Genomic DNA, 21,184 nt, shown 5'->3' on the forward strand with positions numbered 1-21,184 from the left:
ATGTAATGGTATGGCTTTCGACTCATGTCGACCATTAAAATGATAAGTTAAATAAATTGGTACTAAAAATAAAAAATAAATTGTTACATGTAAACTCATCTCCAATTTCTGAACTTTTTTTGAATGCACACAACCGTTAATCCATATCACTTGCCTTCAAAAGTACGGTCAGAGTGCTATATTAAGTCTTTCTGGAACATTATTAAATGTCGCATTGCTTTTTCATTGATCGAAAGCCTTGACATTTATACGTTCCTACACAAACTATAAAATAATTAAATCATTATGAATTCCGTATTAAGTGGTGTGATTCATTGTACAAACAGTTAATGATACTACTTCGACAAAATAAGACGTTTACCTATTCTGGTTAACTATTTAAATTAGCCTTGATAACCGATGACAAATAATCACAGAAAACGTTTATTTCTTTTATGTTTAAACTTTATTCATAGGAAGCACAGACACTGGTTAGTAAAAATCTTGCACGCCTCTAAAAAAATAAAATAAGAAATAATTTTTCAGGTTTACGCAATCTTTATAAATTAAATTAACAAATATGAAATTATGCGTCATTTGTTAGCATTTAAAAACACGTCCATGGACACGAGCAGATGTTTTAATTAAAATTACTGTGCTATTATTAAAAACCAAAAAAGTTAATGAATTATATACTTGTAGCGTTTACGATTGTTGCACATAGTACTTTTTCGTTCCAATTCAAATTTGAATGCCGAATTTTGCGTTAGGTTCGAAATTGTAAACAATGTTTATATACATGTAAATACATCACATTGATTACACCTCCTTTAAAATCCTCACGTTCACATGTTCGAGTGGTAACTCGACTATCTAGGAAGATCAAATACGCACTCGAGTGGTAACTCCCTTGGCGCATATTGTTGACTTTGACCCTCTTTGAGCAACACGTATCTAAACGAAAACGTCTTTGGCTGTCACTTACCTAGTGACAGCCAAAGACGAGCTCCCGACTCAGCGGTTCAGGTACCTTCTTGTAAACCTTCAGAAGCTTTGTTGGTTAAAATACCTTCAGTCTAATGATTTTTACTGCTCTGCCTTGTTATACTCGCTGAAGAGGTAAATCACAATAGCCAAAAAATATTTAGAGAGAGTTTGTGAACAGTTCATTTTATGCATCAGAGAGGGAAGTATGACGAAGGACATTACAACTGATCTTTCAGCATACGACTAAGAAGAAACAGCATTTTTAAATGACCCAAACAATATCAATCTTAGTCTATTTCGTTCTATATTTACTAAGAATATTGTTTGACCAAAAAACAATACCATATGGTTACACAGCTGTGCTAGTTTAAAAGGATCGTAACCTGAGAGTGTATCTCGTTCAATTGTCTTGCATCATTTCACATGACGGTTTAGCGTTATCTTCACGTGCGCCAGTTGTCACGCTCGGTCGGATCTATGATAAAAAATTATAAAAACATTGAGAGACCGTTGTAGGACGAAGCAAGGACGCGGCGGAGAGCTGGTGACTCAGCCACGTGGGTTGACTGAACCGGGCTTCCCCGTTACTTTTTATTATATGTCATAATTATATTCTTATTATAAACCGATCGAGTGAAAGTTTAAAAAGTAAAAGAACTTTTATTAGCGGACAGCAATAATCTCGCCGAGTTTCTCTTAAAAAATAGCGATATTTTAAAATGAAAATTAAATAACATGCAGGAGTTTTTGATGTACAATAAATACGGTGAATTTAATTGAGAATACTTGAAATCTTTGAAATCTTTTTAATTATTTTAAGTATAAAAGTAGAATACGGATAATATATGCCGGTACGCAGGTTGCGAAAACCCTTCATTATTAGGTGGACAGTGAGCATAGTCAAGGCCGAAGGAAGTCGCTGGGTGCGAGAAACGCAAGATTATAGCGATTATAGAGATTTTAATATAAATGTAAATGTATGAGAATCTCGAACCAAAACAGTGTCAGGCAAAGAAAGTCTCCTTTATAACTCACAAACGTATATACATTGAGCTAGAGCAAAGGATTACGATGTATTGTAATAAAACTTTGTATAAATTATCTAAGAAATCTGTAGTCTCAATTGTGGCCAGAGTATAACTTTTATACAATGATGTAATGAAGTTTCGATGAAGGCAGAGGACTGAGATTTGCGTTCGTAGGTCGGGAGTTCGATTTACGGACTACAATCGGATAACACAATCTTCAATTATTCACACTATGTGCCTTAATTATATAAGATTGCCACTGCTCACAAACAAGTTTCCGAAGTATGGGCAGCAGCGTCCTCTGCATACCATAATACCACGCTGCGATCGCCAACACTGTGGGCTAAAAGACGACGACGATGTGAACGGAAGTTCTACCTTCTGAATTATTTGAGCGGCAGGATCGGGGAGGCAGATAATTGTCAAGCCATCTGTCCTCAAATATCTCGTGTGCGTCTTGTCAATTGCGCCCTCCCCGTCTCACCGTACACATGCCTTAGGCGGAGACTACCACTTTCGCGCACGGTACAGAAAATTGTGCGTTGTCACTTTCACTTGAATATTGTAAAATAGAAACTTTGCGTTTGTATAGCTTTGACCAGAAGCTTAAAATATTTTTGCATAATTTAACACAACTGTAATTATTTTTTAGTTTATTCTTCTTTTTTCCCTTTACGGCATTTTTCGACTATAAATTATTAAATTTAGATCTCGTTCATTTTGCCCCACTTTTCCCTGTTGTCATCCCTTTATTGCATTTGCAGCTTTTTTTGTGAGCGTTTTTGATACCACAGTCTGAATTCATATAAGCGCTTAAACCCGTAATTTTGTTTTCTGTGGTCGGCCCATTACCACCTGAGTCTTACCATTTTAATGCCTACATCTGTCACACTACTTTGATTTCTGATCAATTTATTTGTCTTCTAATTCCCAAGATTGACAAACACTAGCTTTATTTCCATTTCCCTTTGAAATAGCCATAGTTTATTAATGATAAAGTATTTTTATTAATAACTATTGTTATACATATTTAGACACTTTGTCATAGTTGTTTTTTTTTTTAATTAAATTTTTAAGGAGTTGTCACCCCATGACACCACACAAAGAGCAATTTGACGTCAATAATTCCAGGCAATTTAGCAACGTTAACGGATGGGACGCGGCAATACGTGACGGTATGAATGACGCCCATAAAAGGCAGGATGTGTCGGCTATGAAGTGTAGGGCGATTCGATTTATGGTCGTCACATTTCGATGGACTGTTCGGAAACAAAAAAGCTAAAAAAATTATTACATTTTATGATTTTCTTCCATAAAAAATACATACATTAATAACGTAAATCAAATCTTTTCAATTAATGACTTATTTTAATTGTTATACTTGTTTTCAAACGTAATGCATCAACGAATTACGCAAAAATTATTCACGAAATAAAACAAAATATAATTTTATTTTTTAACATTTAGTTGGTTTCTGTCCCAACAAGCACTTAATACTTCCGGAACATAAAATTATATTTTAGTAAACCTAGAAAAATAGATGATATCAAATATTTTTCCTAATAAAAAAATGTTATGTCATTCTTAAAATGTCGTTTTCAAATTTCGAAGAACACATATTTAATTAGCAGTTCTAATAAATAAATATTTATATATGGTAATACTGTTAGAGTACAAATATTAATATTAAAATCCGTTCAATGTTAACCGGCGCGCGTTACGGCGGTCGAAACCTACGTCCGACCATTTTAGTAATGTAACTATGATGTCATATGTTCATATGTTAATGACCTTCGCCTTTCCTACCTTCTATAGATTTGACAATAACACGTGTATATTTCGCTTATAGTGAATCAGTAAAGGTCTTACTAAATACGATCATTTTATCTATTAACATCACATTAGAATAAATATATATATTTCGAGTTTGGACTATTAATACTGCGAAAGATTAATTGAAGTAAGATTATTGAAATTCGAAATCGGTACTTAGAATGTATATATAGCTATCTAGTTTTCATTAATACGTTTATTATCAGTTATATTTTTATATTACCTTGTTGTTTGAAAAAAGCTCCTTACTTAGATCAATTCCACATAAATATATTTTCACGATTTCTTTTTGTTACTGACAAATGTTTGGCCTATATTTATTTACAATAGGTAAATTGGACTTCTTTGGGAGCTTCGGTTAGAGCATTTACATTATTCATTTCATTGTATTGAATGGCCGTCAAACTTTAAGTTCCTTTAAGTCGACATTCCATGAAATACATACTGATGGAATAATAGAACCAAATAACTGCTATTGTATCAAAAGATGAACATATAAGCCAGAGCAACTGAAACAGACTAGTTTCAGTCCTCTTTCAGGCATCAACTCATTCGCACTAGCGAGCCTCTCATCGGTGGCGTCCAGTGCTAATAGCTTGGAACGGTTCAATGATTTAAGAACACAGATTAAGTAAAGAAATACTTTAAGAGACTTAGAAAACACTGATATGCAGAACCGAGCAAAAAGAAAATGGAAAACAAAGAAAATTAAATTGTAAAAAAATAAATAAACAAAGGCACGAAAGCCAATGTCTGAGGAAGACAGGAAAGAAAAAAAAATATTCCTCTCAGGCACCTTGAATCGATTAGCTGAATGTCTATTTTCATTCCAAACCGAAGTATTTAAGAACCTTTCGTCAAGTTACTTCACGAAGTCGTAAGAACTTGACGAAGTGCCAATTCGATAAAACATCAATGGCTCAAATTAAAATTATCTTTATTAAAATATGCTTTAAAACGAATTTTGAATCATCAATTATTTTAACATTATAAGTAGTAAACTGACCAGAATCTCAACAGTTGCTCTTTTTAAATAAAAATTAACAACGTTTCGTGTGCAAACAAACGCAATTTCACATATTTGTATCACCTAAAACTTGTTCATTGTTATGATAATATTTATACAATAACATATTATTAATTTTAGACTTAAAATTATATTATATATGCACACAATAGGATCCATGAAAGTTTTGTTAGCTTTTTGAAGACGAAATTTAATTGTTATGAAATAGAACTAAGTTTTGTATAGCATAGTTGCTAAAGAAGAGGTCTAAACGAAGCGCTTTCAGCATTCTACTTTATTATTAAGGCAAGCAGTGACCATGAGATGATACCGCATACAACTTCAGAATCAAAGAGAAACTAGATACTACGTCACCTTTCAGAGATATGACGAAATGCTTTGTTCAATGCTTTGTTCCCAGTAATTATATCTCTGTCCTTCACTATTCATACTACACACATCGCTTTCCCGTGAAAGCCGGTTATATAGTAATACAAACTGGAACACAAAACGTGTTAATGTAACCTTGTTGTGTAACAAAACCTTTTAAACACTTTGCGCAAACAATTGTTGTTGTTTAAAAACCGGTATCTTAACGTCCGTTCATTCAAAAAGTTCGTTTCCTATCACTTTTCAAATTAAACTAAACCGTAACAAATCAACTATTAGTACGGTAGTACGTTCTACTTTCATTATAAAATAGTTGTCTGTTTAGTAAATTATATATTCAAGTTGGTGCTTATTCTTGTGTTTAAACTGCAGCATATGCTACTTGCTAACTGACTTTATCATTAACAAAGGTTCTCGAGTGGCGACCATGAGACGGTATAAGGGACGTGGATATATCCCCCCCCCCCCCCAGGTAGACCCCCCTAGGTAGACCTCCTCTAGGTAAACCCCCCAGGGAGACCCCCTCTAAGTAGACCGACGACATAGTTAAGATCGTAGAAAGTTGCGGAATTCGGACAAGGCAGGAACGGTCATCGTGCTTTTCTTTGAGGGAGGCTTGTACCTAAGAAGAAGAATCTAAAACATACGCTTTTTTAACATTATTCTATAAAAATAATACGATATCGTAATACTGCTAGTGTGTAAAAAGCTTGTGCACAATTATAATCCGGCGGAATAGGAACTCTAGATGAACGCTTTGTTAGTCAAATAAGCAAATATGGTGTGTCACTAACCCGTCGAAAATATATTGAAGAAAACAAACGAAACCATTTTTAAAGTTATATTAATACTTATGGATTACCAAGTGCATTACTAAACGTAAAACTTGAGAAACCCCCGACCAATTTGGGTAACTTGATATTTATATCACGAAAAAGGTTCTCATGGAGAGAAAAAATTAAAAAATTGCGCAATCAATAGTAATAAATACACTTTTCTATTCTCATACAAACCAAGAAAAACATGGAACATATAACCGTACTATATCGAAAATGTTGTAGTATATGAAACATATAGTTTACTTTTGTAAAAAATCATTATTTATTAAAACTTTAAATAAATTTCGTTCTATATTTTTTTTACATTGGAGTGCGACACGCTTCAATCTTGTGTTAGTCTGAGACGGTTTAGGCAAATTGATACCATTAATAATACAGGTATATTTACAGCAGTAACATTTTAGCGGTAAAGCACTGACACAAATTTAGACAATTGTCATCACTAGCTCGAAAATGGTGAAGTAAACTGGCATACCCTGTGACCCAAACTATTATACAATATATGTCACCCTCTCATCTACCATAGGCCTTTAGAATTCCAATAGGACCGGCTCCATTCCAGGAGTTTTAATCCCAAAAGTAAGGTTTTCACACAAACCAAATACATAAAGTATATTTATTTTATTGCAGGGAAAACATGATAGTAAAATAACGTTCACGAGTACTGAAGAGCCGGCTAAACCGACGCAAATACCTGCCATCCGGCTAGTGGACGGGCCGTCGATCCTCGCCGGTCGAGTTCAAATTCTTCACAGAGGACAGTGGAGATCTGTATGTACAAATTCAAGAAAGTAAGTAATTTTTATCAAAAAATAAAATATATTATATAGTATAATAAATATTAGAAATAATGAAATAGTCAATAACTCAACAATATTTGTAATTTGCGCCTTTTGTATATTTCGAGAATTGTTGGTAGTCGAGAATATGTTTTGTGTGTTAAGATTTTTTTTACATAGTTTACACAAATGGCAAAGGTTGGTTAAACAGCGACAGTTTATTGCAATTGAGTCTACACAAAAAATCAAATATATGTACATGTGTTTTAAAAAATAAAGCCGTTATTCTTGTTACAGTTGGACTATCAACGACATGGAGACTGCGTGCAGGCAATTAGGTTTCATGGGCGGAACATTTTACAACTGGATGGACAGAGAGGCGGGTCGACGCGCCAGACTCTTATTCGAGGAGCCCAAGTGTAAAGGGACCGAATACGATCTGTTCGAATGCGACTGGAAGTCAAGGCAACTAGGTTCAGGCGTCTGCGACTACCATCCCGACCTCGGCATTCAGTGCTTACCACACCATGACGACAATGAAATAAGAAACTATGGACAGCACTGGAGAGGGCTTCGGTTCGAAAACTCCGTATTTGAAAGAATATTAACGTCTGAAAACACTTTATACATTCCAACCTCTATGTCTATCCTTAAACACGTAGTCTTAAGCAATGCTGGATTGGGTAGAGACAATAACGCTTCCAGTGCTTTAGGTGTTATTGGTGTCCCGCCAGTTATGGAAGATATTAAAATAATGAATTCTGCCTTTAATGCCATAAATGTTACTTCACCGAATGCTCCAATAGTTATAAACAATTGCACGATACAAAATAACAGAGGATACGGTATATACGTTAATTCCACCTACGGTATGACCAGAATCGAGAATTGTTTGATTAACGAAAACGGAGGAGATGGTGTCAAGTATGTTGTTCACGAAATGAATATAAACGAAAAGTTTGATCGAAGTGAAATATTTGATCTTTGCACTCTAGCCTCAACGCCCAGCCAAACGTTTCCAATACAAATGTCTATTGAACAATCAAGGTACTCAAACATGGAAAGGGATTGCCATCAGAAGTTTTACACTAGACCTGACCATGTTCTTACTTTAAGCTTTTTGAAATTACTAACTAATAATAACAATACTGGAGAAATATTTATTTATGATGGTTTATCAACAGACGATAAGCTACTGTTATCATTTGGTATCAGAAATCATACCAGGCCTCAAAGTGTTACGTCGACTAGAAATCGTATGTACGTTAGGTTCCACGCCAACACTAGAACCGATATTGTGGGCTTCTTACGATTAACTTCAGGAGCAAGTAAAACATATGATTTAAATGTAACAGATTCAATTATCTCGGACAATAATGGCAGAGGTATTGTCATTGAGAATCTAAGATCTCAAATTCATATTCATAGAACATCTATATCAAATAACAATCACGTTGCCGGATTACAAGTAATTAATGGTGCAGGAGATGTAAACGTCACGGAGAGTAGAATATCATTTAACCAAGGCGATGGGATAAACGTCACGGTCACCGGCGGAAACAGGAATATATCAAGAAGCACTGTAAGCTCCAACGCTGGTTACGGTGTTGCCATATGGATAAACAATACCAAAGAAACAGAATACATTCCAATAAATCAGACTACTGTTATCGAATATTCAGAAATATTTAAAAATTTAGACGTGGGTATTCTACATGGAAATTTCTGTGGCGACAGCTGGGTCAATCTCACTGGCAATTGGTTCAATTCTAGTGTAGAGAGTACGGTGGATATAGCATCCTGTTGGAAATTTAACGATCCTCCACGCTTGCTACATTTGCAAATAGGCCATAATAAATTTTATCAAAATCTTCGGGTTCCAATAAAGCTCCAACCAGCTTTAAACGTAATGGGTAGAATAGAATACAATTACTTCGAGCATGGTGATTACGGAGCTATTGTAATTATGAACAGAATAGAAGGAAAATATTTGGAAGAATTCGAAATTCTCCCCGCAAGATTCCACATACAGCACAATTATTTTTTTGGTAACCGAGGTCCGTTCGTTGTCAACCTTGGTTTATCACCATACAGCGATATACAATACATTTTATTTTCAAGAAATTATCTGAGAGACAATAAAGTAAGAGAACCATTTGAGCCTATAGAAGGTATATCATCTCGATTAACCCCACGAAGTAGAGTAGCAGCAACAATTGTCCTAGCGTCGAGTAATATTGATGTATATAGGAATATAATCAATAACCCTGAAGCGCAATATGAAATTGGATCTCATGTAGAAGACCAAAGTAAAATTTTGAACTGTACGTATAATTGGCTTGGATTCGGTGAGGAAGAAAAAGTTTACAACAGACTGTTCCATAGAAAGGACCGGTATAATTTAGCTAAGATCATTTACATGCCGTACTTACTGCACAGTAGCAATCCGGGTGCGACTCAAATTAATTTCAACTCATTGTATGTGCCGCAATTCAACATACCGGGAACTTTTGTCGTAGGTGGTGAAGTGGAAGGCATAGAAATTTTAAGACCAGGCGAATATGATGTGGATAAAGACATAAACATTCGACCTGGAGGAAAGCTAGTACTGCAATCGGGAGTAACTTTAAAATTTCCACCAGCAATAGGAATGATGATAGCAGGCAAAATTGAAGCGAGAGGAAAACGTCCAAACGATATTACTTTCACACTTAAAGAGGATGTAATTATGAGTAACGACAGCATATATGAAACTGACACGGAAATAGAACCAACAACACCTGCTTATGCTGAACCGATTATACCAATAAGGCTTTTAGGTGGACGTACTCCATATGAAGGACGGCTACAAGTGAGAATCGATAGCAAATGGGGAACAGTTTGTAACTACAGATGGAATATTGTAAACGCCGCTTTAATTTGCAATCAATTAGGTTTAGTTTTAAATCCCAACGATTGGTTTTTAGAGCCCAACGAAATTCCGAATGCGGGTATAAGTGAAGATATTATTCTATCAAATGTTGAATGCACAGAATTCGATAACGACATAACAAAATGTAAAGCTGAAACCATTGAGAATTTTGAGAACTCTTGCACGCATGACAATGACGTGGGCATTCGATGTTATGAAACAAGTTGGGCAGGAATAAGATTCAGTGTAATCGCTGAAAGAGCCGATTTGCAATATGTGACCGTTGAAAAAGCAGGTCTTCTGGATTATTCATCTAATATTTTTAAACCAGCGCTGCAAATCGATTTTTCTCGCCATGGCTTAGAAAGTGTTAAAATATCAAATAATTATCATGATGGATTGGGTATTTTGTATTCAGATTTATATGGAGCTGATGCTATTAATGTTGTCAGAAACTCTGAATTTAGTAATAATAAAGGATGCGGTATAAGCTTTAAACAATTAGGTCTTAAGGTATATGGGTCTGTGATTGAAAATAACAACGTTGCGGGTATATCACATAATCCGCATTTAACAGGGTTGCAGCAGAGAGAAATTGCTGGATGGTTTAATTTAGACCCAGGTTTTAACATGGACGAATCTAATTATCGCCCTATAATGATACCGGATTACGAAACGGACATAAGCTTAGTAAATGGAGAAACAAGACACTTAGTTTTCACTAAACGATATGGTGAAAATGTGATTAAAACTTACAACATTAAATGTAACCCAGGATATGTTTTAGGTTTACAACTTCTGAATCCTATTCACAGCCATTCAACCGAACATATTTGCATTTATGATTCACAAAATATTAACGAAGGAAGCACAAAGTGGTGTTTAGATAGAGATTTATCCACTTTTCCTACCACAAGTAGTAGTTTTGGTGTTGTATTGACGTATGAAAGTGGTCATTCGGCCTTAGGAGGGGTAGTATTGGTGGTAAGTACAATCACAGCACCAGTGCAAAACCTTAGAAATAGAATTGTTAAAGGCCCAGTACCAACACTCCAAGTAGTCAATACGAAAATTAAAGGAAACACCAAAGGTGTTAAAGCGTTATACTATAATAGATATCTAAACGAACTGGGCGACCATTTTCTACGCAAAGCTAATGAGACAATTAAGATATTTAATTGTGAAATTGCACACAACAAAGAAGAAGCCATTTTCGTTAACACGCCTTACTGGGATATTCATGAAAGCAACGTGACAGAAGCAACTATAATGGTGAACAATACTTTAATCACAGATAATGGTAAAGGAATATATCATTTCGCTAGAGATTTAAGAAGCTCCAATAATCTTTACCATTACGTTCTTCAAGATAATACAATCGAAAGAAATAAATTTGGAGGTTTTGATATTGGACTACCGTATGTGTGGCAATATAATGAAAATTTTACCCATTCAGTTTTCATGTATAATAACACATGGCGGAATAATCAAAACTTTGGCCTGATTATCGATGGTCATTTTGCTGAAGTAAACATCACAAAAAATGTCTTCACTGATAATATTTGTAAAACCGGTTTGATATCTATTCGTGGAATGGAAAAGAAAATGAAAATTGATGGTAATTCTATCGAAAGAAATAATGGCCGGTATATGGTACAATTTTATATGGATAGTCAAAGCGAAATAATGGGATTTGTCTATGCCGTTTTTGTTTTCAACCAAATCAAGTACAATACATATTCGTCTACTATTTCTAGAGGGGCTTTAATTAGAACTCTAGATCCTACATATGTAATTGGATTTAAAGGTATACAGAAAGTGAAAGTTAGCAGAAATCTTTTTGGAAATAACGAACTACAATACACTTTAGTAGCCGGTATAAAAACCGCTAAAATTGACAATCTTTTGGACGTGACTGAAAATTGGTGGGGTAGTGCTGACGAAAAGGCAATAAAGGAGCAAATTTTCGATTTTGATGATTGGAACAATCACGCCATCGCTACTTATCTACCCTACTTGCTCGAAGATAGTGTAGATTCGAGTGTTTCTATTACATTCAGTACAGAGAACTCTATTGATATCAATTCACTTGGAGGAAGATTGAATTCAGATTTAACTTTGGAACCACGTATCTCACCTTATAAAGTGAATGCTGATATCACTGTAATGCCCGACGTAACACTAACAATTGCTCCAGGCGTGGTTTTAGAATTCGGTCCAAATGTCGGTATACTTGTTATGGGAACACTGCGTGCAATCGGTCATTCACGATTACCTATTATAATGAGACCCATGACGATAAATGGAAATAATGAAGTAAACAATATTGCAAAAAGAGATATTGGTCAGTATTCTTCCGGTCATTATAAGCGTAAGAGACAATTGGAGACTTTGATTGTTCAAAAATCTATAAGATTATGTACAGGAAGAAATTGTACTGTTAACGTCGATAGTGTAGAAGGTACCACCGAAGGCTTCTTAGAGTATTATAATAAAACAACATTACAGTGGGTTCCGATGTGTGACAATAGATTTACAGAGAGAAATGCGCAAGTCGTATGTCGGGAGTTAGGCTTTGATCCAATAAACATCTTCTTCGCACATGACCGCCGAGTAGAATATCACAGCAACTCTTTATCCAGAATTTGGTCATGGCCAGAACCTTTGCAATGTGTCGGAACTGAAGATCGATATGAAGACTGTCCAATAAGATTGAACGGCCAACTTTACGGACATAGACACGAGTGTAAATGGGACTCAAACTTTGTATTCATCCATTGCGGTGAAAGAAATTTGGATCAGAATTTAGATTACTGGGGCGGAATACGTTTTACTTACCCCGAATTTGAGTATTCACTCTATGAGCATAGGATCCACGATCATCATACGCACGAAACGCTTAAACGAGTTGAAAGTGTGATAGAGAATGTTCATATAATTGGAGCCGGCATTTTGCATAACGAAAAGTCACCTGCAGTGCAAAGCATTACAAAAAATCCGACCATTCAGAGCGTCAATATTAGCAACTGTGCGCACCACGGAATCAATATAATATCACCTGCGGATACAATGAACTTGATGTCTAATTCAATTAACAACATTCTAGGTGAAGGTATAAGCGCTATTTCGTTAACAGGAGAAGGGAGAGAGTCGGAAGAGTCAAGCTTTACGCCTTTGAAGGACTTAAACCTTCCTTATCACTTGTTCTCCGTCATCGATATCTGTGACAGCTCTAAAGTCATAACGGTCGAAGAGCGAGTACTTCTTTACTACAAATATGATAACAACCCTGTGAACTGTGTAAAAATTTTCAAGAGTATGTTCAGAGTAAAGCCTTTTGGATTCCGAATACTGCAGTTTAACTTGTTTAACCATACTCTAAACTACGGCAAACGTGATTCGTTAAGCCTTTACGATGGAGATATTTATAATATTACAGCACCATTGATAGGTTACTTAGAAAATGGATCACCAGATGAAAAGAAATTATTCAAGACCGAAGGTGCCAGTTTAAGTGTTAAATTATTTGCCAACGGCGCGTCTTCCTTCCATGGGTTTATAGCCGAGGTAGTCACGCTACCAATATCTGCAATTGGATTCAGTAAGTATTGATAAAAGGTACTTCATTATTTAAACTTTATGACTTACGTTCCTCACAAGTTGTTGATTTGACTACAGAAACATCGAACTTTAAAAGTCTATACATCTAATACGAAATATTTGTTAGTTATAGTCGTTTCAAACAGGTGCTTTTGGAAATCTAAGGATGCCTCTGTCCAGCTGTGGACATCCTGTGGCTAAAATTATGACAAAAAGTGGACCAGTATTTTTTGCGTTTTGTTGCTTGTCTTAAAACTTCTTTTGAAATGGATGGCTTAAAATACTAAACAGTGTTTTTACATACACATTATTTGTTTTTACATTACATTACAGTACAGCAGTACAATAGTTCTACATAAAAAAATTATTTCGCAGATATAGTTTAAATTCAGTTTAGTTGCATTATTGTCATCATAGCACTTGGAATATGAATAGTTAAATTTATTTATTAAAATATTAATTCGGTTACTAAAGATTTCCGAGATTCTTTTAAAAGTGTATTTTTCTAATTTCAGACCGTGACGTCCAACATAATATTTCCAACAGTGAATTCACGAACAATAGAGATGGGGCTATCTCTTATCAATCCGTTGGCGAAGTAAACCCGTTAGTAGCGATAACGAGAAACGAAATAAGTGATAATTGTTTGAAATTATATGGAAATTTCACAACATGCCACGCTGCTGTGAGGGTAGATGTACAAAATACACAAACTTTAGTATTTCGTGTGAGTAATAACGTGTATTTAATAACTATTATTATTGGCGAGATATGTTTGATCTCGCCAATAATAACGGATGCATCTTTGACTAAACCTGTTTTTGGTTGTAAAACTATGGAAGCGGCTTCTGCGAGTTACAAAAATAGAACATAACTTAAGTGACTGTTGTCTTTATTTACCCTCAAATATGTATAAAGTGCTCTCCGTGATATTATCAATATTTTTTTTACTTTTCCAATCCATTTTTTTAATTAATGTCAGACGACATTGTTAAAAACTTTTAAGCAAGGTTTCTTTTAAGGGTTCTAAACGAATGTAAACATAAAGTCTAACGTTCATTTTCATTCATTCATTCAACCTACTTTCATTAAGTTCGATTTTTCCATCCAAATCCCACCAGCTTCTTCCATTACGCTAGCAAGCAGGAACGGTAGCACACTGCCAAAAATTCAACCTAGACCCATTTAAAATAAGTACCGCTATGATGCGACAGTTGCTGTCTCTCTTTATTTGCGAAATAGCTTAACATAAGTCGTGTTAATTGTTGTTAAGTAATTTAACTTATAATAATTATGTAATATAAAATATTATTGTTTAGTTGGTTCATCAAATAATGTATAATCGGCCAACACTAAGCATCCAATAAGCGTTATTCAACTATTATTCTTCGAAAATTATCTCAATGTATTTATAAAATTTTCAGAATAACCTTTTACGGAACAATGTGGGCGGTCTCTTGGTACGAGCTGATTCCAGGGGTTCCGCAACTTCATTACGCGGTTGGATACACAACAACTTATTCTATGGGAACCACGATTTGCCCTGCCTTCAAGTTGAAGGTACGTTGTATGATTGTACACACACACACACGTATATATATACCTGTATTTATATACATATATATGTATGCATACGTATGTGTTTATATATATGTGTGTAAGTAACTATGTACTGTACAATACCCTCTCATGTTATATCCCAGAATTATCATACAATATTTTTTTTTGGTTTATTTAACTAAAACTTGTTTAAAAATCCTGTTATAATTTAAAGTGTTTTGTAAGTGTTAATAAACCTTGGAAATTAATTACTCTACTACTGTATATCGTTAATATTGTTAAAATAACTACGAGAGCACCGGTTGCTCAGCGATAGAGGACTGAGACTTGCGATGGTACGCAGAGGATTCGATTCCCAAGATATAATTCACACTTTTTGCATTAATAATATAGGATTGCCACTGCACACAAACAAGTCTCCAGAGGGTGGATAGCAGCGTCTTCTTTATACCATAATACCACACTGTGATCACCACCTCGCCTGTCAAGCGTGGGGATTATGGTATATCCCCCTATAGATGTTATTAGGGGAGGCGGATACCTTGCAGTGGGCGTTAGTGGGCTATAATGACGACGCAGATATAGGTCAACAGTGGACACTTGTGTACGTCTTAAATAGAATGGAAGAAGAGTCCACACGTGGACAAACACGCACACGGCGAACCCGGGAGTCGAACCCATGATCTGCGACTCATACAATGACCTAGGAACATTAGATTAATGTTCAGATTGACCACTTAAAAGGGGCCAAAATTACTAAAAATCTATATATTTTAGAAAACATAGTCTTTGTTGCAGAATATTATATACATTTTATTAATTTAATATTTCGTGTGCATTTTTCAGGTAGACAATCTTCACCGTACCAGGAGGTGACGATCTACCGAAACTACTTCACCCGTAACCGAGTGCAATACAGGGACGTTATAGTGTTGCGGCAAGTTGTGTCGAACTTCACGTATAACTACGTACACTCGAACACCGGCCAGAGGATTCTAGAAGTTTCCGGCTTCGATAAAGTTCGCTTACCCATCTACCAGACTACCTCACATAACGGATTCTATAAGTAATTGCATTTTATATTCTGCTTTGTAAAATTTAACTTGACAATTACCATCATTTCAGTCGTGTGAAGTCAACTGCTGCACTTAGGTCTCCATTATAAATTTCCAAAAAGACAGATTGAAGGCATTCGGCGTCTTTCGACGACCTTAAGATGGTTTCTATGTCTACTTTGTGGGTCAATGTTCTACGGTGTGTTTGCCGGTCTGTGATGTCCAATTAAAGCCCCACTTGTGAAGCCTGACAATCGGCTGGGCTATCTACTTATTCCCGACTGTAATATATTTATAATGTAATATAATTTTGTAGTAAATACATAACATAAGAGCAGTGGTAGCCCAGTGGTAAAGGACTTGCGATCGTAAGTAAGCACGGTTTCAATACAACCGAGACGACAGAGTTACGTCCGACGAATATTTTTTTTTAATTTATTAGAAAAAGGCTTTAAATGCCAGAAAAGCTAACAACGTCTATCACCAGTCGAAAATCCCGATCTGTACTTTTTTTAACCTATTTTTTTAAATTTCTTTGTTTTTAGTGTGCAAAGAGTTAAATAAGGATGAATAACATCACCTCTTTCTAAAACTCATCTCTTAACAGTGAAAACATTACAAATAGTAATTTACCTTCATTAGTCGCCGTCCAAAATTATATGCCAAATCACCATTACAAAAATTAACCAGATTGTCTTCTCAAAACTCTTAATGATAATGGCATGAAATTAAATACAAATAAACGATGGAATGTTCCAGAAACTACGCATTAGATAGAGTGGGGCGAGCTACCGTGGTGGCCGGTACCGCGGGACAACATTACGTCGACAACATATTCTTTAACCCAGACAATGACTACGAAATGATAACCGTCAACCGATCCATGTAAGTAAAAATATATTAAATATAATGTGATTAACATTTCAGCCTTAATGCATATTTTAAATAATATATCACTTTTATTTCATATTAAAGTTGCAAAAAATATATTTAATGTTTTATAAACTCAGGGGTTTTACAGTTATCCCGGTTTGTCTCCGGGTAATATTTTGCTTCTCTCTCAAAAATCAAGGAAATGAAGACATCTTAAAATTCATTAAGTTTTATTTAAAATGTCGTCTTAAAAGGTAAAATATATTTAGCTAAGACAAACAAGAGCTTATAAGTTTCCCTGTTATTTCTTTAAAAATTACAAAAGAAAAGGTGGCATGAATTTCAGTTTATTTCAGAAGGCCAACACTATATGATAATCTTTCTGCGTAACATCTTTGATGTAAAGAGAGGCAAAAGTAGAATCTACCGTCTCGTCTTTTGTCTTTGTTACATCAATTAAAAAAATGTAATATTATTTATGTATTATAACAAGACAATACGTTTATTTTATTCACTTATTTATTTAAAAGCTTACGTTTTGAAACCATGGCTCTGTTAAATCAAATATTCATGAGAATACCTGAATGAGACACTAAACAAAACGAAGCCCCGAGCTTAATTATTATAAAAGAATTTTTTTAAATAATGAAAAGATAAATAAGAATATTATAATTCAATATCTGTATTCTTGTCATGTCTATCAATAATAGCAGTGTAATTTAAGTATAACATTCTCTATTACCTTCTCTATACCTCTATGTCAGCTGATAGACACCCACTGCAAGGCCTCCCAAAATTAACTGCTGGCCAAATGGCATTTGTAAATTCCGCAGGCTTGTGGCAGGTCGCCGAGTGTACGTAGCCCAAGACCTCTTTTAAAGTAGCGAAGCTTGATAACATTTTACGAATTTAAAACAAAACAATAACCCTGGCCATAATTATGCTAGCTTTTAAGTTAATGTTGGCCAAAAGTACAAGTTACATATAATCGATATTAAATTAATTATAAATAGGCAATGTAAGGTAAATGCGACGTAGATAGGCCCCTGTTAGGAGGGCCGATGATATATTTAAGATCATAAAAAAAATTGGTCTGTGATCGTGATATATCGGAATCTGGAAATGCTTTTTGGGTAGAGAGAATGAGAATGAGAGTCCGGTGAAAAATAAATACAATGTACGAAAATTTTCAAAATATATATTTCTGTTAGTGTGCCTAATTAAAAATAAAAAAAAAGTATTTTAGAGTTAGCACCTTCAATCCGGTGAAGTTGTAACTGTCAAGATAAACGTCATTAGTTAATAAAAAAAAAATTAGGTTATTATAAAGAATGTAATAAAAAGGTTAATTTTGCATGGCATACTCTTTCGCCTAAAAATTACTTCAACAATTCGATACATTTGAATGTTTTGCATGTTTCCGTTGCATGTCTGGCTGGGACCATAGCTTTGTTGACTATAACCCCAATGCTATAAGGTGAGTTTATATATTTTCTATCATTTATATTCAATGTTAAAGTTTCAAAGCTATTTCTATAATATTACAGAGGTTCGAACATGTTATCTATCTCCTGGTACACCAATACCTCGCTTTGCGTCGTTTCGTTTTGCGTCGCTGCTGAATTAGTACTAATTTTCACTGTGCGTCTTTAATTTTTTTTTTAATTTTCTTTTTTTTCTAAAAGATGGCAACAGCTTTGTTTCTAATTGCGTCATACCACCCAAACTCGGGGATTCCCTTTCTAACTAAAAACAACGCAATTTGAATACAGTTTTATTTTCACTTTGTGTTGCTAATTTCAGAGTTCAGTTTCAATTACATAGTGTGTTGTGCGTTTTTGAAAAGATAATGATAAATTTAAAAAAAAAATTACGTTTTTCTGGTTATAAAAAAGGTAAATATTTTTACAATTTATTTATTGGCAGAGTAATATTATTTTAGTTTTTTAAATGTTAACTTTGTTCAATTTTCTTTTTAAGAATCAGTATTTTCGTAACCCTGGAACCTATCTTCGATCTTTACATGGTTTGCTATAGAAAATCTTAATTCACTTTGCGGCGTTTCAATTTGCGTCGTGTTTTTTGGAAAGTAACTACGACGCAAAGTGAGGTATTGGTGTATAAACCTCCTTGTTTATAGCGACATCTATGTTCATTCCATATAGATTAAATAGCTTTTATTAACGTATTATTAAATAGATATTTAGAATTTAATTGTTGCATGTTTAATGATGCGTAGTTGTTATAATCTTGACAAAAATATGTCGGGTTTTCAAGGATTATTCTTTATTAACCTGTGCGAGCTTGCATCAAGCGATAGCTTTGGTCAATATACTACTAGCTCCATCTATTATATTTGAATGCCATTTTCGTATCATGAATTTTATTTATTGCTACCTGACAATATTTGGTTAGGTTTTTCTCTCCTTACTATCGCCTTCTGTAAATAATATTGTTGTAAAACTTTGTTTAAATATAGATGTAATGTTCATTTAGTTATTGTTAAGTTTTTTTTAAAAAGTGCATCTTATATCCGATACAAGAAGCACATTTTGTAATAAAATACATTACTTAAAGTCATTACTTAGCACATAGATTTTAATTATAACCATTTCAATTTTTGTGTTCATTATCTAAGGGAATAATTAAAGTTTATTTTAAGAGTATTTATATAAAATGCCTATTTAATTCTTTAGATGTAACAATGTATATATAAGTCCACGCAATATTGCAGCTCGTTGGAACTGTGGAGAACACGTATCGACGCCAAACACAATTACTGGAGCTACAACGAAAGTCTCGCCGTGGCCGGACGGATTCGCGATAGATCCGACGACCCACTGTTACTAGAGGTAAGGGATATAATACTTAAAGTATACTATTTAACTATTTTAATACAGTTTCGCGATCTTATTATTTACTATCTAGTTAAGAGTTACAATTTTTTAATAATAAATAGTATATATAGGCAGTAGAACCAACGTGAAGTCACGTAGATCGAAGAATTGCTTGTCTGAAGTTGCCACCAGGGCCAAAAGGTTCTTGAGTGGCCACCACGAGCCAGTAGACAACATGGGTAGAACCCTCATTGAAGGACCCACGACATAGCAGACCGGTCCCGGGAAGTCAAAGCTGAAAAGTAAAAGATTATACTACAAGAATAAAACATAGTATAGAAAGAAAGTGGCTATAGATTCTGTCAAGGGGTTTCAAGAGGGACATAAGAAACCAGGACACAGAACATGAGAAACCACTCACGCTCTTGACTCCTAGTGCCTCCTTTAATGAAGAGCGTTTGCATTTAAGTTCGTTATAAGTTCGATTATCTATAAAGACCTAAGTTTAGGTTTGATGACGTAGGGTGTTAAACTGTCTTGCAATTCGCTGGGTAGTATGTTCACCAGCGAAGTAATCTTATTGAAACTATGTTAGCATAGTTACTATAAATTATATTAATTTGCTTTTTGACTATTTATATTTTACACTTTGCCTCATTTACAATGATCTGATCGCTATATATATGAGCATAAAAACATATATATTTCATTAGTTTATATATTAGATTTTAAAATGATAAAAACCCGAATTTTTTATAACAATAATAATTCGCAGGTGGATTACCAGCCTTACCACATGAACAACGCGACGGTACTCGGAGGTGGCAAGTGCCCCCCGGGCTGGGACGCTGTTGCCGGAACATGTTACATGTATGTCGGAGCGCCCATGACCTATGAACAGGCGAGGCTTTTCTGCTTGGTGAGTGTCCACGCTTTATTTACATAGAGTCCACAGCTGGACATAGACATTTCCGATTGACTTCCAATAGGACAGGATAAAAGCGGCTCGCATAAATCAGCTTCTGTCGCCGACGATCTTAACATCATCTGTCCAGTATACACAAATATATCATAACCACAAAAAACAGTTTTATTTTATATTAAATATTTAAGATCCTTAAAAATTAAATCCTGTGTATATTCTATTTATTTAAAAACAATTATTATAAATATTATTGATCCTTAAAATAAATTTATTATAAATATTTGAAAATAATTTTATGACTTGAATAAGAAAATAAAATAAAAATACTAAAAACGAATATTGACCCCGACGTGATTTGAACACGCAACCTTCTGATCTGGAGTCAGACGCGCTACCGTTGCGCCACGGAGTCGTTGCAAATTGGATTTAAAATTAGACTTAGTTAACGTGAAAGTATATTTACATATATTTAAATTTGTTTTATATGTATAATAATTTTAATAAAAATAAAAAAGTAACGATGTACATATCGCTGCCGAGTTTATTTTTACGGAAGTAATTATAACATTGTCAATTGTCGGT

The 21,184-nt window shown here is 34.6% G+C and overlaps 1 protein-coding gene and 1 non-coding gene across 3 annotated transcripts in view; one reads left to right on the forward strand and one right to left on the reverse strand.

Annotated features, from left to right (window-relative positions):
* bark (protein bark beetle) overlaps nt 1-21,184 on the forward strand; it is a 55,088-nt gene that overhangs the window by 27,585 nt on the left and 6,319 nt on the right. The window contains exons 2-10 of one of the 2 annotated variants that reach the window (XM_068776858.1): nt 6,693-6,853; nt 7,139-13,353; nt 13,868-14,079; nt 14,777-14,912; nt 15,759-15,978; nt 16,727-16,852; nt 18,288-18,317; nt 19,575-19,692; nt 20,453-20,596. In XM_068776858.1, the coding sequence (XP_068632959.1) occupies nt 6,693-6,853; nt 7,139-13,353; nt 13,868-14,079; nt 14,777-14,912; nt 15,759-15,978; nt 16,727-16,852; nt 18,288-18,317; nt 19,575-19,692; nt 20,453-20,596 (7,362 nt within the window). The remainder of the gene's footprint in view (nt 1-6,692; nt 6,854-7,138; nt 13,354-13,867; nt 14,080-14,776; nt 14,913-15,758; nt 15,979-16,726; nt 16,853-18,287; nt 18,318-19,574; nt 19,693-20,452; nt 20,597-21,184) is intronic. The other variant, XM_068776859.1, reaches the window with a different exon arrangement.
* TRNAW-CCA (transfer RNA tryptophan (anticodon CCA)) lies at nt 20,943-21,014 on the reverse strand. The gene has a single exon. It is a non-coding gene; the product is annotated as a tRNA-Trp (tRNA).

Source organism: Battus philenor, unplaced genomic scaffold (assembly GCF_028537555.1).
Source record: "Battus philenor isolate CCGP_79_NKW_IND1 unplaced genomic scaffold, ilBatPhil1.0.hap1 SCAF_12, whole genome shotgun sequence".
NCBI lineage: Eukaryota > Metazoa > Arthropoda > Insecta > Lepidoptera > Papilionidae > Battus > Battus philenor.